The sequence below is a fragment of the Mollisia scopiformis genome (assembly GCF_001500285.1).
Source record: "Mollisia scopiformis unplaced genomic scaffold LY89scaffold_38, whole genome shotgun sequence".
NCBI classification, from domain to species: Eukaryota; Fungi; Ascomycota; class Leotiomycetes; order Helotiales; family Mollisiaceae; genus Mollisia; species Mollisia scopiformis.
Window position 1 is genome coordinate 168,210 of NW_017263618.1, and position 16,712 is coordinate 184,921.

The 16,712-nt window shown below is 48.1% G+C and overlaps 7 protein-coding genes across 7 annotated transcripts; 4 read left to right on the forward strand and 3 right to left on the reverse strand.

Annotated features, from left to right (window-relative positions):
• Positions 1 to 190: 190 nt before the first annotated feature.
• Positions 191 to 8,255, forward strand: LY89DRAFT_743137 (uncharacterized protein; the record flags this gene model as incomplete). The annotated part of the gene is made up of 13 exons (XM_018220924.1): positions 191 to 426; positions 478 to 1,179; positions 1,337 to 2,146; positions 2,194 to 2,863; positions 3,640 to 3,686; positions 3,733 to 6,011; positions 6,125 to 6,345; positions 6,410 to 6,440; positions 6,491 to 7,086; positions 7,186 to 7,485; positions 7,535 to 7,670; positions 7,743 to 8,058; positions 8,111 to 8,255. The coding sequence occupies 13 exons, from the start codon at positions 191 to 193 to the stop codon at positions 8,253 to 8,255; spliced, it is 6,489 nt and encodes a 2,162-aa protein (XP_018061492.1).
• Positions 8,256 to 8,319: 64 nt separating this feature from the next.
• On the reverse strand, positions 8,320 to 8,831 carry LY89DRAFT_691942 (uncharacterized protein). Its single transcript, XM_018216438.1, has one exon. It carries the CDS (start codon positions 8,792 to 8,794, stop codon positions 8,456 to 8,458), a length of 339 nt encoding a protein of 112 aa, XP_018061493.1. The 5' UTR covers positions 8,795 to 8,831; the 3' UTR covers positions 8,320 to 8,455.
• A 669-nt stretch (positions 8,832 to 9,500) lies between these two features.
• LY89DRAFT_678106 (uncharacterized protein) lies at positions 9,501 to 10,757 on the forward strand (the record flags this gene model as incomplete). Its single annotated transcript, XM_018213724.1, has 2 exons — positions 9,501 to 10,608; positions 10,666 to 10,757. The coding sequence occupies 2 exons, from the start codon at positions 9,501 to 9,503 to the stop codon at positions 10,755 to 10,757; spliced, it is 1,200 nt and encodes a 399-aa protein (XP_018061494.1).
• LY89DRAFT_691943 (uncharacterized protein) lies at positions 10,739 to 12,850 on the reverse strand. The gene has a single exon (XM_018216439.1). It carries the CDS (start codon positions 12,817 to 12,819, stop codon positions 11,155 to 11,157), a length of 1,665 nt encoding a protein of 554 aa, XP_018061495.1. The 5' UTR covers positions 12,820 to 12,850; the 3' UTR covers positions 10,739 to 11,154.
• Positions 12,851 to 13,012: 162 nt separating this feature from the next.
• On the forward strand, positions 13,013 to 13,967 carry LY89DRAFT_601929 (SYF2-domain-containing protein; the record flags this gene model as incomplete). The annotated part of the gene is made up of 2 exons (XM_018210224.1): positions 13,013 to 13,867; positions 13,920 to 13,967. The coding sequence occupies 2 exons, from the start codon at positions 13,013 to 13,015 to the stop codon at positions 13,965 to 13,967; spliced, it is 903 nt and encodes a 300-aa protein (XP_018061496.1).
• A 94-nt stretch (positions 13,968 to 14,061) lies between these two features.
• LY89DRAFT_601800 (NAD(P)-binding protein) lies at positions 14,062 to 14,999 on the reverse strand (the record flags this gene model as incomplete). The annotated part of the gene is made up of 2 exons (XM_018210216.1): positions 14,062 to 14,827; positions 14,896 to 14,999. 2 exons carry the CDS (start codon positions 14,997 to 14,999, stop codon positions 14,062 to 14,064), a joined length of 870 nt encoding a protein of 289 aa, XP_018061497.1.
• A 156-nt stretch (positions 15,000 to 15,155) lies between these two features.
• Positions 15,156 to 16,336, forward strand: LY89DRAFT_712210 (yeats-domain-containing protein). Its single transcript, XM_018217960.1, has 2 exons — positions 15,156 to 15,419; positions 15,490 to 16,336. Exons 1-2 carry the CDS (start codon positions 15,185 to 15,187, stop codon positions 16,026 to 16,028), a joined length of 774 nt encoding a protein of 257 aa, XP_018061498.1. The 5' UTR covers positions 15,156 to 15,184; the 3' UTR covers positions 16,029 to 16,336.
• The last annotated feature ends 376 nt before the right edge of the window (positions 16,337 to 16,712 follow it).

The window sequence follows — 16,712 nt, forward strand, 5'->3', positions numbered from 1 at the left end:
TGGTTCCTGGAATCCTGGAGCCTTATCCTCCAACGTTGGTATTTTACGTACGGAGGAGTCAGCACATGAGTGCTTATGCCTAGCTTGGACAACCTCTGCGATGAACTTGTTTCCATTCCGCTGAACATCCTTCCGTATATACCGTGCCTTTGGAAATTTTGACGTAGAAGTCGTTGCGCGAAAATGCGTCATGGCTGGAGAGAGAAACAGCGACCGATTGCATCTCCTTGAGCATAGCTCGAGCATGCCGAAAAATTCCCCGACTGATGGAGACTCAAGTTGGATTCATGAGATGGTGGATTTCGACAGTTCGGATATAGGCATCCAGAAGAGTCCAGTCGTAACACAATATCCACCAGCATATTCTTCGACCTGGGAACAGGATACTGAAAATGACAGCCAGAGGGATCTAAAGTCCTTCAATCGGTGAGAAGGGTTCTATCTCTAGAAAGGTTTGTCGCAAACTGACTGCGTTAGATATTCCTCGAGTCTGCAAGACCGATCCCCAACCTTCACTACAATTCCCACAACAAAACCAGCTTCCACAAATGGCTTCCTCAAATTCCTCGCATTCGTCCGTCGATCAGGTCGATATGCCTCACACGTCTCATACGAGGACACAAATCCCAAAGGCAACCCACCTAAGTTCAGTGGCTGGCGTGGAGGTGCTCTGGCGGCAGCCATCAGTGCAGGGACTATGCTGCTAATCAACCTGATATTCACAATCTGGGCTGCGGCCAAATCTCGCAGCGGGACACAAGTTGGAACTATATATGCAGGAGATTGTGGAAAAGTAAGAAATGTCGATGCTGGGTTGCATGTTGCCATCAACGTCATGGGCACGCTTCTTCTTGGAGCTTCGAACTACACGATGCAATGCCTGAGCTCTCCGACTCGGAAAGAAGTGGATGCTGCTCATTCCCGGGGAAGATATCTTGATATCGGGCTTCCGAGCCCGAAAAACCTGAACGGATGGAAGAAGAAGATTGTGTTTACGTTGCTAGTGCTATCCACGGTACCATTGCACTTCCTGTGGAACTCCGCGGTCTTCACTACCACCCAGCAACTCGACTACAATGTATTTGTAGTGTCACCCAACTTTCTCAGCAGCTCGAATGTTGATTGTTCTCAAAATGTGTCCGTGCATTACGATGGCTCTACTACCACTACTGGTCCAGAGTACGTATTCCTGCTGTTGTTTTTGATACCTTTTAGGAGCAAGATCGTCGGGATTATTCCCGGGAGCCACCCATCAAAGAAGATGTGTTTCAACTCCTCGGATGAGCTCCTCGGCCCGTAACTGTTATGTCAAATGCGTATACTGATTTTGTCATAGTGCCAGAGATTATAGCTACAGAACACCTCTCAACTATACCTCACTTAACAATCAGTCATACACCAGCGCAGCGCTGTGGTACCAAGAGAACGTCTGCACTATCTCCAGAGCTCTTTTGGACAACTCCACCCAAGGACTACTTACTCGTTTAAGCAACGAGGACTGCATCAAAACTTATGGTCCTGGCGACAATCTTCTGAAAGGATACGGGGAACTTCTAGTCGTCACAAAAGAACAACCCGCAAGCACCAATACCTCTATCCTGATGCAATTCACTTACGAGATGTTTGTATCGAATTACACGGGGAACGGGTGGGTGTGTGATGCCGAACAGCTGATTGACAACGATTACCACTGCAAATACAAGGACATTGCTGCAAATGCAGACGACTGGACACTAGGACCGCTCACGCCCGACCCGAGCAACAGATTTCGGCTCACCACATCAAATCAGTGGCCGATCGACTATTGTCTCGCTCAACCAACCAACTTGAGTGGTTCATGTCAGCTTCAATATAGTCTGGTTATCATGATCATTGTCCTGATTGCAAACTCTATCAAGTTCTCCTGCATTGTCTTCCTGCTTTGGACGCATCTTGAACCTGTTTTGGCAACGATCGGAGATGGCATTGCTACATTCTTGGAGCGTCCAGACGTTGTTACTGCTTACCGGCCGTTCCTAGACCGACATCATGCTAGGAGGTTCAATTTGGCGGCAAAGAGGGTACCAGTACGATGGTACCCACCCAAACATTCGTTACGTTGGTGGCGCGCGCCCAGCAAGACTCGGTGGTTCTTAACCTTGGTACTGTACGTTTTCTCACGACCCTTTCCCGCTCAGATACTAACGCTGAAAGATGTACGTTGGCAATAATCGTCGTATCGATCCTACTTGGGAGTGGAAACTCCAATGTCATGAGCTCTGACAATGGCTATTCGACTCCGTACGCCCTTGGTTTTGGGACTTACAACGCGGACGCAACACTCAACATATTCCCCACGTCTAACAATCAAGATCTTACAGCTTCAGATTTCAGCTCGAACGGTATCCTTATTGGCATGGTTGCAGTTGCAAACTTGCCGCAGGTAATTGTCTCCTGCCTATATTTCGCATATAACACCGTGTATACCAGCATGGTATCCGCAGACGAGTGGTCGAGGTTCACTTCTCACAGGAAAGCTCTCAGGACGACGGACCGAAAAGGTGACCAGCGAAGTACCTATTGGCTCAGCTTACCATGGACCTATGCGCTGCCGTTGGCTATCGCCAGTTCGGTGTTGCATTGGCTCATCTCTCAATCTCTATTCGTCGCGCGTACCGAAATTATGAACACGTACGGAGAGCCCGAGCCAAATTCGTACATGGAAGTGGGATATTCGCCACTTGCCATTCTGATAGCCCTGCTTTTTGGGACGGGGATGGTGTTGGCTATGATTTTGAATGGATTCAGGAAATTAAAAGGGGGGATATTGGTTGGGAATAATTCTCTGGCGATAAGTGCTGCTTGTCACCGGAGTACGGATGATGTGGGCGCTGAATTGAAAAGAGTCCAGTGGGGCGCACTCCATCATCAGCTTCCGGATGGGACGCCGGGTCATTGTTGTTTCTCAAGTGAAAACGTTGAACCTCCTAAATATGGAGACTTGTATATATAGAAATCTAGACATGAAAGTTATGATAAGCATCTTAGAGCACCTACCCTTTGCTTTGATTTACGAATTCAATTCAGAGTCTAGCACAACATAACCCTCAAAATATATGTCGTTCCTAAATGAAGCCCTACGACTTGGTATATCCTCAAGTTGAGGGCGTTGAAGTGTCTGAACAGTCAATCTGGCTGGAGTGTGCATGGCACTAACTGGAAACGATTTAGTATGCGTATTTAGCGTGGACCCTTAATTTAACCTCAGGCTGCACCTGCCCCGCGATGCCTGTGCTAGATCTTCATTCATTCCTCGTGGCTTCACAACAATTCCATTCTCGATGCACATGTACTGTGCTTCTTTGCAAAGAATATCTTCTAGTTTGATATGTCAAGATCTGCCATCCTCTCACGTTCTCTTCTTCGCCACAGCACACCTGGATCTCCATAGCCACAGCAAGGTTGTGGCTGTACTCAGCTCTGCAGGGTAGGTGCGTCGGGGTCCAATGGAGTCTGGCTCTTTCGACTCCCGCATCGTATGTTCAGCAATTGCATTCTCTCAACCGACCGCCGTTGTCTTTGCCATCACTTTGTGCTTGGCATGATTTGAACTCGGAATGTCACTGTTCTCATCGTTGAGCTAGACAACTGATCTCTTAGGTCATGGCATCTACTGCAGAGACGTTTCGCGCGCGGGAGGTTTACAGGTCAGTAGTCTTAATGCGCCTCGAGTTACTATCTCATGAACAATAGGTATTACCAGCCAAAGAACTCTAAGGACGTACCGGAAGCAGCTTCGACGAAACCCCATTCGCCGCGTGCCCGATTGCCAAAGGTCACCAATTTCACCACCCAGCAATCCTTCTCCGATACTGCGCTCACTGCCTTCGCACAACTCATTGCTCTCCGATTATCTGCTCAAAGAGCCATCGTCTCTCTCATCGATCATGAGAATGAGTTCTTTCTCGCAGAATCGACGTCCACACTGAGTCTCATCGACGATGATTCGAATGCCTTGTTATCAATCAGTGGGGCGAGAGTCCCTCGTGGAAAATCATTGTGCGAACAAACGTTGCAGCTCGTCCCAAACCAAGATACGACCGCGGAGAAGACTCCCGTATTCTTAGTCCCTGACTTGCTTCTCGATGAGAAGATGAGTAAGCTTGATTGTGTCAAAGGCGCGCCGCACTTGAGGTTCTACTGCGGGGTGGCCCTTACAAATAAGACTGGCATAAACATTGGGGCTGTATATATTGTGGACGACCGCCCTCGCACCGATTTCAGTCTCGAACAAGCACAATTCTTGACTAGAATGGCTGCTACGGTAATGGATCACCTGGAAAACATCAGAGCGAAAGAGGATGTAGTCAGGATGACAAGAATGAGCCAAGCACTGCATGCTTTTATTGAAGGAGAGGGAACAATGGATGGCGATTGGCAGCGCTTAAAGAGATACAATCTTCCCGCCAACGCTGGAGTCGGATTTTCATGGGAGAGCAACACAAACGACGGGGCCAGAGGCTTTATGAAGAGCAAAAGAGAATATGTTGCATCGAAGTCCATCGAACCCGGTTCGGCTCCTGGAGGACTCGAAGTACCGTTCAATCCTGGACAATCCCCACTGCAGCACTCGGGCATTAGTCCAGACGCTCGCTTTAACTTCAACAATTCTCCTTGGAGTTCGACGTCGGAAGTGCCACAGATTCCCACCTTGAAATCCGTTTTTGAAGGCTTCGATGACGCTGCTGCAAAACTCAACAATGGGAAAGATGCTCAATTTGCCAACGATGATTTCTCAAATCTCTTACACGATACATTCTCTCGGGCATCGAATCTTGTCATGGAGGGCATGGAGGTTGACGGAGCTGTGTTTTTCGATGCTCCTTTTAGGTTTTATCAAGGGCGGAGCACACTCGAGACAGATCCGCGCCGTATAGAAGAAAAGGGTTCCGAAGGCTCGAGCGACAGTGAATTTGATGATCATGAGGCCAGGCCAGGGCCTCGACCCCGTGTCCTCCGCTCCGACACTCATACTAAACATCTAGATGTTGCCAACAACGGAGTCAGCATAGCCGTAAAATCGGATGTCCTAGGATACTCCACTCATGGCCATTCGTCATGGGATAACCAAGACATGGGAACCACTGCAAATTTTACTGCAATCGACCAGAGCCTTCTCACTTCTCTTGTGAGGCGATACCCACAGGGCGAGCTTTTTGTCTCTGACAAAGATGGGCCCATTTCCCCTCTTACACATAATCCTCTTGCAGGCTCGCAAGGCATCAACACGTATAAATTGGCACGCCACAGGGCTCGGAAAAGAGCGGAGATCTTACGACTACTGATTGCTTTCCCTGGAGCCCGCCAGATATTCTTTGTCCCGTTATACGATTCAACATCAGGGTGTTTCATCGGATCATTCACTTGGTCGACCTCAACGACGCGAATATTTTCCTCTGAAAATCATTTGTCATATCTAATTGCCTTTGGACACAGTGTCATGTCGGAAGTCAGTCGACTGAATACACTTAGTGCAGATCGAGCAAAGGGCGATTTCATCTCCAACGTTAGTCACGAATTGAGAAGTCCTCTTCATGGAATTCTAGCAAGTGTAGAATTCTTGGCGGATACTGCTCTGGATGGATTTCAAAGAAATCTAGTCGACACCGTAGATGTTTGTGGAAGAACTCTACTGGACACGATTGAACATGTTCTGGATTTCTCCAAAATTAAGAAGTATAAATTCGGAGTTGAAAGTTCGCAGCCAATGGGTGTTGTTGCAGATCTCGATGTCTCTGCCGTCATTGAAGAAGTACTAGAAGGCGTGTTCGCAGGTTTTGAATTCAATGGTCTCTCGTCACAAGGCCTCGCAGATACAACGCAGAGCCATGCCAGGGAAATACCAAAGGCCACACAGACGTTACAAGCAAACGATGTATCACGATCTGATCATGCCAAGCTACAGAATAACCCTACAGTGATCCTTGACATAGATTTCAGGGAGAAGTGGACATTTCCCACAGTACCCGGCAGTAAACTTGCCTATTTCCTTCCACTGCTTCTATCTTGCTGTATTTGAGACAGAATTACCTTTCAACTTCGGGGATCAATAGTCTGCAGAAAGTAACTTACTAATTGGAAGCAGCTTGGCGAAGATTAACGATGAATTTGTTTGGCAATTCGTTGAAATATACCCAAAATGGGTACATTAAAATCAAGCTCGCAGCTCAAAGCATGTCTGCTGTGAACTCCTCCGCGAAGCACGACACGGTGAAAAAGACCATGGTGACCTTGACCATATCAGATACTGGAAGAGGAATGTCAACCGATTTCATGAAGACGAAGTTGTTCATTCCTTTCTCACAGGTTTGATTCTTACTCCAACCTATACATTCTAGGTTTTTTATATCACTACTAACTATCCATCAAGGAGGATGAAACAGCTCCAGGCACGGGCTTAGGTTAGTAGATACTCTCATCAGGGCAATGCCAATGACGCTGACCAGGCTAGGAATGAGTATGGTGAAGCAGATTGTAGATTTGTCTGGTGGGACAATTGACGTCCGCAGTGAGTTGGGCATGGGTACGGAGGTTAAACTCAGCCTTCCCTTGGAAGATTGTCTCGAAGACTTCGACAAGTTGTCCAACAATCCACCAGAGATTTCAGATCCACTTTACTCGGAAAATGTCCTAGACGCCATCCGTAGAAGAAGCCGAAATCGGACAGTCTCCATTCACGGATTCGACAGCACATCTGGGAAATCCAACCTTCAAATAGCTGCAACCGAGGGTCTGAAAGCCTCGATAAAGAAGTATATCACAGAATGGTTCGGTTTGACCATTGCGTCTAGTAGCGACGTCGTTGATATTGTTATATCTGATGAATCTGCTTTTCTTAACTCGACCCAGATGCCCAAGACCAAACCTCGGTTACTGCTCATCCTTTGTAGCAATGGAACACGAAGAGATCTCTACAAGGCTCGATCTGGTTTTGCTCAGCATGTTGAATTTGTCAGCAAGCCTTGCGGACCTCACCGACTGGCTAAAGCACTGCTCAACTGCCTTGACAAAGAAGACGCGGGCCAAAAGAAGGCCGATACAGAAAGGGTAAGTCAAAAAGCCGAAGATTCAGATGGTGCGGGCCGAATTTCAGATGATACCAAGGTGGCTGCAGGTAGAAGTAACATGAAACTGATCGATCTGCAGTCATCAATCGGGTTCTCGCCAACAACAACTAATCTCAACAAATTACCGGGCCAGCAAACCAAGATTCAGGGAGGTCTCAATCATGGCCGAAGACCATCATTGACTCACAGAATGTCAAGCGGGAACGACGTCCCAAGATCTGAAGGCGTAAGTAGAAATACCACACCACTGGCAAGTCCATCATCTTCAGCCACTTCCGTCATTAGTCCAAGCAGTTTTGACGATGGAGTTACCCATGATGTGCTACGCTTTGATCCGATCCTGGAAGGCTCTCCACCACTCAAAATGCTGCTAGTTGAGGTGAGTGTACAAGTTTACGACAACGAACAGAATACTAACTGGTTTTCAGGATAATCCGATCAACATGATGCTACTTGCGACTTACATGAAGAAGAAGAATTGGGACTATGAAACTGCTGCCAATGGTCTGATAGCTTTGCAAGCTTTCCAAAACAGGCCGCAAGGTTTTGATATTATCTTCATGGGTGAGTGTCTTTTCCTCTATCTCTGGAAACCCCATACTGGGACTCTGGTCACGTCGATACTAACGAATACAGACGTCTCAATGCCTATAATGACGGGTTATGAGGCCACTCTCGCAATTCGGAATGTGGAGACCGAACGCCGATTAGCTGACGAATTACAACGACAGCCACAATCACCAGTCGCAGTACCACATCAAGTCCCCAGTTCTTACCCCTTTCCTGACGCTGCTGGTATATCGGTCTCATCGCCGACCAATGGTATCAACCCTCATGGTCCGACTACGCATCGCTTTCGTCCTGCTCTAATTATCGCCCTCACGGGATTCAGCAGCAAACAGGACCAGGAAATGGCATTCGAGAGCGGGGTCGATGTGTTTATGACCAAGCCGTAAGTAGCTCTTCTTCTTCTTCCACAGACGAGATGGTACTGATATTTTAAGTGTCCGGTTCAGAGAAGTGGGGCGGATACTTGACGGCTGGATGAAGAATCACGAGATGGAGCAAGCGAATGATACAACTGGGATAGGCCAAAATGAGAGAAGGGAGCTGGACGAGGAGAAAACTGGCGCCAAGAGGAGTGGTTAGTGACCGTATGGGTGGGTCTCAGACAGGGTACGTGACATACTGAAGCAAGCGAGCCTCGGCTTTGATTGAATAGGTAGGTGTTATATGGTTGGTATATCAGACTTGTCATTTTTGATTAGCTATTTCTCATTCTACAGTTTCCTTCTTTTCGTGCTCTCCTATATATCCTGCTCTGAAATATCTTCGAAACAAGATTTCCATTATCTTCCGGCTCCAACAATCCAGCTGGCGGCACCTAAGATGGCGTAGCAAGATCCAGTATGGATAAAATCCGAAAAAAAGGCAAATTGGTGGAGATGGGTGTTCCACATCTTGACATGCAGGGTCTTCCCAATGACGACGTGGCGTCTTTGCGAGAGAAGTTGTTCTCTGGCTCCCGCAATGGTTTTCCCCATGGGACCGAGAAATAAAGAGATGGGCAAATAATACGGCGATCGAGATGGGAAAGTCCATAAGATTGTGGAATGGTTACCGTTGTGGTGTGTTGTCGTGGTCTGACTTTGTGAGCTGTTATCGTACCCCTCACCAAGCGCATCCATAGGATGAAGGTCAATTTACGGGACAACTTCAGGGTCTTTTCGGGGTCCTCTCCCTTTATGCACCATGACGCAGCCAACTTGCCGCCAACCTTGGCAATTTCCCCCCCGCATATTTATGTCTGGCACGGCGACATGCTGCAGATGGAACAGGACACTGTGATAGCCATACAGAAGGACCACAGCTATCCTTGATGGATCTCTGGCCGTTTGTATGGATAGACCACTGAGGGTGTTCAGTACCACATTTGATGTATCCCTCGCATGTTCCATGTGCAGATCGCCGGGCTGGGCTCTCAGAAAGACCAACCGAATCTGTCTGCATCGTCTCCAATCAAGGTTCAGAGGTCTAGCCACGGTCTTATGGCAGGGACCCAAAAGGCTAGCCTTCAATCGCCAGAGACATGTTGTGAGACCCTGGTGGCTTTTCTGAGATTCCGATCCACCTGGGATATCAGGTTAGGTTAAGTATAGCTGCAGCCCCTCTTTCTTTGACAAGATACCATCATCGCATTTCACTCTCCTATCGTCGATCAAGGCACATACCAGCCATAATTATCTTGGCATCAGCAGTACCTATCGATCTTAAACCACTACTGCATCCTCATTATCAATCACCTTGCAAGCTTTACCGTTGATCTCCACACGTCAATCACTTTGCAAGCCGCCCCGTTACAGCAATAGCCATCTCATCTCAGCTACAGTCATTATGCCAAATAGAAATTTGTCCTTTCAATCTTCAGTCAGTGGTTCAGACTTGCTCAAACTTAGAGATCTGAGCTGCCAGGAAGGCAATGTATTCGATAAAGAATTTCATGCCGATTTGGACATGAAAGATTGGAACGAGTGGATGCAATGTGAAGGCACCATCAATCAGTTAGAATCTCCTATGATAGACCGCACACAAAGCATCGCCAGCACTGTATCCTGGCTAGAAGGCACCTCGTCTGCCAACATTGATCGCGCCGTCGAGAAAGACGCAGCAGTCTTCTCCTCGTTCTTGAATGATAATGAATTCTCCTTTGAAGATGCCCTGCTTGAGTTCGATGAAGTACCACCTCCTCCACCACCCTGCTACAACCTGCCCATGGGAATCCCCACCAAAGACAACAACAGAGCATCCCAAGACGTCCCGCGAAAATTCCGCGGCTTCTCCTCCCTCACAGAGGCCGAAGAGAGAAGTCTAACAGACATCGCAATGCCCTACCACATCCTCGCCAAAAACACCACCACCAAACGCAAGAGTCCCTCCTCCGAGGAACCCACCTCCCCTTCCGCAGCATCAGCTTCCTTCTCGTCACCCGCCCCGTCTCCCTCGCCCGAGCCCGTGACGACGCGCAAGAGCCGCACGAACAAGAAACGCAAATCCCTCGTCGTCGTCGACGACGCCGAGTCCCGCAACGCGCTCTGTCAGTCCCGCAAAAACGGGCATAACATGATCGAGAAACGGTATCGGACCAATCTCAACGAGAAGATTGACTGTCTCCGGCAATCTGTGCCAGCGTTTCCCAGACGCTCGAGCTCGGGGGCGAAGTCTGATGGAGAGGAGGAGGAGGATGAGGAGGGGCAGGAGGATAGTAAGATTGGGAGGCAGAAGTATGGGAAGGCTGCTATTTTGACAAGGGCGCTGGAGTATATCAAGCATCTGGAGAATACGACGGAGAGGCTTGGGGGCGAGGTTGATTTGTTGAAGAATCGGGCTGGGGCTTTTGAGAAGTTGGCTATGAGTGGGAGTATTGTGCTTAGTGATCGGGTGGGGTTGGTTGCTGGGGGGTTGTTGGTTGTTAAGAGTGAGACGTTGGAGAGTGTTAGGGCTGGTATGTTTTCCAGTTTCTATCTTTGTGGATGATCATGGGCTAATGGTTTGAGTCCAGATTTCAAGCAGGTGGGATTGAAGTATAGACCATTGCCGGGACCGAATACCCGGAGAAGAAACTCGAGGCAGGTGAAGGTTGATCTGTTATGAAATCAGGAAAAAGTGCGTGTGTGATGAAGGAGTGCATAATGGGCGTCACGGTGGAAAAGCATGCATTGGCGCATTCTTCAAGGAAAACTGCGGCCTCCTTGAATGCCATAATAATTTGTAATGTCATCACTGAGATATCAATGTATTCAAGGAATGATACCAGATATTCCACGATGTGATGTGATGTGAAGTGCTTTTGGAAGAGGTTGACATCAGTGAGCCTCGTACCCGGTACTTTGGGTCAGCAGCCCACATGACTACTATGAATGGAAAGCGAATCAAGAGTTGGACGAAAGCTGAGGACTTTGTATGTAAAAGACGTGGATTGTAGTCAAACTGGCTGGGTATCGATCCATGATTTATCGTCTATTGTACTGTACAAGACAATATACATTTTTCATACAACAACAGCCTGTGACGCTGCTTTCCAATACAAAGGAGCAGTGGTATTTCCATCGACTTCTGGCAATACTACCAATCCCTGTACTCCAGCTTCATCAAGCCAGTGAATCTCCTTTGCAGAAAGCGGGGGTGGTCCAAAGGGAGCCTTGTAACCACGAACAAGAAATTTCTCGAATGTATCTAGGAATTGCCAAGGATCTTCCGGTATATTTTCCTGGAAATCTTTCAAAGCGTTCGAAAGGCTTTCGCCTGGACGTACATTATGGTACCGGTAATGATTTCTCAGAATCATGAGCAGCAGCTTTCGAATATTTGGTGGCAGGTTATTTTCAATTTCGCTAGTCTCGTCGTTTCCATCTGATTGTTGCTCAGAAAGCTGACCAAGCTCAACGGGAATTGGTTCCCCAGGGACTTCGAGAGCCGGTAATAGAATAGACAGGGCGTAGTCCCTATCACCAGCAATCTGAAAGGCAAGGGCATAAGCTTGGGCTTTCAACCTCGGGTTTTGTGCCCAGTAACTTTGACCGATTGCATATTTCTCATCGGCTTCCCACTCTGCTACCAGTATATCCTTCAACCCCATCTCAGCTAACCCCACGAGATAGCTAGCATAGAAGTTCAACGTCTCGACTTGATAGAAGATAGACATGAAGGAAGTATCTCTGCGTCTATTTGCAACTGGGGACTCATCCCGATCCCAGCCAGTAATGAGCTTCACGGCCGCGGCGCCCATAGGACCAGCTGTCATTTCCGGTTCGAACACGAGCCGTAGCATAAGAGTGGAAAGAGCTTTTACCGTGGGCCTTGCTCCTTGAGGGGCTTCGGACAAAAGTTCCAGATACCTGCGAAGAGAAGGTAGGTTCCACGACTTTGCAGCATAGTGCAGACCAGCTTCACAAAGTAGTGAGCTCACTTTGACTCCCTTAGCTGCCAGACTGATACACAAGTTGTTGAGGAGAATGACTATCGCATTGGAGGATACTAGTGTGTGTTGGAATTCCTGCGTCTGAGTCTTCCTGCATTGTCGAATAGCTTTCCTCACTGTCTCCGCCCTCGCAGCCAAAAACGCACACCCTTCCTGAGTGGTAGAAAGCATTGATATTAAGCGCGACAGTTCGAGGAAGCCTCCTCTTTCAGAGCAGCTCATTAACTGCCAAACGTAGGCATCGTCACGCCGTTTGATGTACCCAGCTTCATCAAGGCGTTCCACCGGGTCATAAATAAATTCGGACGAGAGCTGGATCGCTTTAGACCTGATGCCGTCCGTCGGTTGAATCTTTCGATAGCGAAATATATTACGTAAATTCTGTGTCTTCCGATTCCAAGGACCTGGATCTCCCATGAGTGCGAAAGTAAGTAAGTCTGGCGGAGTGACTTGAATTGTCTTCAATGGAAAATGGATTTGCTGATATTTCCGCCTCTCCCCCTTGTCTGCGCTCGCACTGGCATGTGGTTTCGTTGAAGATGCGGGATACCATTCATCCAATTCCTCGATCTTTCGTACATATTTGCTGTCTGCAGCATCGAGGTCGATAACAAGACGAGGGAGCACATATGGTTCTCGTTGACGGGTGGAAGCAAATCTCTTTGCACTGCGAGCGGAGCTGCGTAAGCTGAGGGCATGTCGACAGAAGAGACAGATATTCTCACTGCCTCGCATGATGTCGGAGTCAAGGGCATCTGAGCTCCATGTTGCTGTTGCGAGTACAAGATATTGGGACGAATTTCCCCAGATATTCTTTTAGACTACGACCGATCAAGCTTAGCGCGATTTGACTTCAGAATCGCCCCTTCTCATTCTCAGCCTTTCGCATGCAACACCATCACAGCATACAACTACCATACAAATCAACATGCCTCCAGCAAAGAAACGCAAGACCAAAGCGACAGTGGATGTAGCAGAAGAACCTGCCCAGGTCACGATTGCAGAAGCGGAACCAGCGAGTGAGCAACCAGAGCCTGCGCAGAAACAAATAGAGAATGAGCTACCCGGGGCTTCAAGCTCAGATGCCGCAACCAAGGCGAAAGAGCGAATGGAAAGATTCAAAGCGCTTCAAGCACGAGCAAAGACAGGTGCTCAAAAGAACTTGAAAGAGGCAACCCTGGAATCGCAACGATTAGCCACAGATCCAAATCTCCTCACATCCTTGAATCGCAAGTCTGCAGTCGCGTCGCATAACCTTCTCAAGGCAGATGTAGAAGCCGCAGGTGGAGACTTTGAGCGGAAGAGAGCCTGGGACTGGACCATCGAGGAGAGCGAAAGATGGGATAAGCGGTTGAAGAAGAAAGATGCCCACAGAGATGACCAGGCTTTCCAGGATTACAGACAGGATAGTAGGAAGGTTTACAAGCGACAGATACGAGATCTGAAGCCTGATATGGACCACTACGAGAAAGAGAAGATGGCTGCCGTCGAGAAAGCTGCTGCAAGCGGAGGCCTTGAGATTGTGGAGATAGATGATGGAGAACTGGTTGCTGTGGATAAGGATGGCACATTCTACTCTACAGCAGACTCGACAGGATTTGTTGAGCATAAACCGCCGAAAGACGCTGTTGATAGGTTGGTCAAGGATTTGCAACAGGCAGAGGAAGCAAGACTGAAGAAGAGGAAGGAGAGAATGGGACAGAACGGCGAGGATGGAGATGTTACGTACATCAACGAGAAGAACAAGCAGTTCAACCAGAAGCTCTCAAGATTTTACAATAAGGTATGTCGAGCCCTAATGCTACTTTTCTCGTATCTACGCTAACATTTTGCAGTACACAGCAGAGATTCGGGACAGCTTTGAACGTGGTACCATGATATAGGCATGGTAGCTGATCGGGAGGAGTGGTCTCCAAGACTAGATAGACTACAATACAAGGCTTGAGCCGAGATTTTACCTCTCACTGTCCATATACTTTACAACATTCCTTTCCTCCAAGACTTCTGAGCCAGCTCCTCAATTTCTTTCGTCTCCACTGGCCCTTTCACGCTTTCGTCGCTCAAAGCCTCGACCACAGCTTCAGCAACAATATCTGCTTTTAGAGGCTTCACTCCAGCCGCGCCCATGAAACCTCCAAAGATACCCCCAGTGACGCTATTGAACACAGCACCCATGCCAGTCATAGCAGCCATTGGTACTGTGAATGCCCTCGAGCTATCGTATAAGAATCCTGGCCTTATGAAGATTCCTCGCATGGTTGGAAATTCGCTACTGATGGTGCTCTCTGCTTGCCGTTTGGTTTCAATGTACCTCTTCGGCAGTACAGGAGCACCTCCTGCTGCTGAGATGTAGACAAACGCTGGGACCTTCTCATTATTCGCTTCTTGTGCCAGAGTGATTGCAGAATCTCGGTTCATTAGTTCGTAAGTCAATTGTCCATCTTTTTCTTGGGGCTTGAGGTCCTCTCCAGATTTTCGAGTCAATGGGTTCTGTGATCCGGCTTTTGTAGAAGAGAATGCCCTCTGTAGACCTGCTATTGGTGATTCCTTTCCGGATATAACACCTTTGTAGTCGGCTTCGAGGAGAATTCCCATGCTGTGAACTACGTAATCGGCGTTCTTGAGCAGAGGGGCATATGTTGTGGGCTTTAGGATGTCTGCTCGTTCCCAGGTGACTTTATGTGCCCATGGCGGTGAAGTGGAGGATGCAGTGACCGAGGACCAAGTCGGCTCTCCTGATCGGCTGTATGTACATTAACAAGATCCCCTGGCGAATGTCGATGCTTCACTGAGCTGTTGAGCTAAGCATACCTGATTGAAGTGACATCCCAACCTCTTGCTACAGCAGACTTGCATATCCGCGAGCCCAGAAATCCATTTCCACCACAAACAACTAACCTCTTGGTCGCAGACATGTTGAAGTACTTGTTGAGAGCATTTCATGGAACTTTCGTAAAAACCATCTGATGAGGTCAATCCTCTAAGAAGCATGGACCCTCCTGCAGCGCTAGCTGCAGCCACTAAACTTTAAATTCTGCCCTGCGCTGATCTGATTCAAAATCGCGTCCGCCATCCGTTTCAATCTTTACCAACATACAAAATGGCACCTCCCAACAATCAAAAGCGTGTCAAGGGCGTACAGATCCACCGACCTTTCATTTATGGATCAACGGCGAAGCTGTTCAGCGAGGACAATCCCAAACCACCAGGAACTCCACCGGATCACACGCACTCATGGACTGTGTTCGTCAAGGGCGTGGATGATACGGACATCACTTACTGGTGCAAGAAGGTGCAATTTAAACTACACGAGTCTATTCCGAACCCTATGCGAAGTATGTGACTCCTATTATATCTTCACCTCGAAGCGTACCTAAGTTCTGCATCTGCTAACACAATTGACAGTGATCGATGATGTCCAACCCGGTGGCGCATTCGAAGTTCACGAAACAGGATGGGGAGAATTCGAAATCACAATCAAGATTTATTATGTCCCCGAATCCCTCGAGAAACCGCAAACCCTATACCACCACCTGCGTCTACACCCGTATGGACAAACAGAAGAGGAGAAGGAGGTTATGAGGAAAGGACCAGACATCAGAAGTTGGATTTATGAAGAGCAACTCTTTAATGAACCATACAATGAGTTCTATGACATATTGACGAGTCCGATGGATCGAGGGAAGGGTGGCGGAAAAGGCACCAGAGTCATGAAGGGCGGTATGGTTGGTAGTGTTGGTGAACGAACAGCATCGATACCTTTGACGACGAGGCCGGATCAACCCTTCAGTCGAGAAACTGAGAAGATAGAGATCAACAGGCTGGAGGAAGCGCAGGTCAAGGTCAAGGAACTAATGGAAAAGTTTGGTGACGAGCTGAGGGAGAAAGAGACCGAGCTTGCCAGATTGAAAGCAAAGTACCCCGATGTTCAACTCAAACGATGAGCAACTCGAGGACTTGTATTGGAATGGTAGAGCTAGTTCCTGAACTACGACAGGCGACAGCTTTGTGTTAAGTTTGTATGGAATGGAGGGTTGCATTGGGAAGCCAAGACTTCTGCTTGCCAATCATGGAGGCAAGCTTCAGACAGCAGAACAGCTGAGCTCAAGAACGAAGATACCATCGACAATGGCTACCCCGCCAACAGCAAAATGGAGACGAGCCTGGCTTGAGCAAATGCATGAACCACAGAGCCCTTAGCTTAGGAGTGTACAATACAGCATCACGAAAGAAATTCAACAAAGCCAAGCAGCCTATTGCCTTCTAAAGTACACTGCAAGTGCATGCATGTCTGACTTTGCGTATTGACTTTATGATGCCCTGATTCTCTGTCCTCTTAGTGGACAATGTCATCCCATTCACTCTCTTGTTCCACAATTGTCTAGCTTGCCATTCTTGCTGTCAACATTCCTTCCATTGCCAATTTCTTTTCCGCTACCGCAGACAAAATTGTCTCGACACAATCCAGTTAATTTCTATTTCCTTTATTCAATCTCATTGCATTTCAGACTCCTCACTAGAGGTTGCCCTGGTGCACCTGGCTCATATGCGCCCGGCTGATGGAGAGCCTGCCTTGCGGCCAGAGGAAGTGTTGAAGAAGAAGTTTACAGGAAAGAACCCCGCGATTT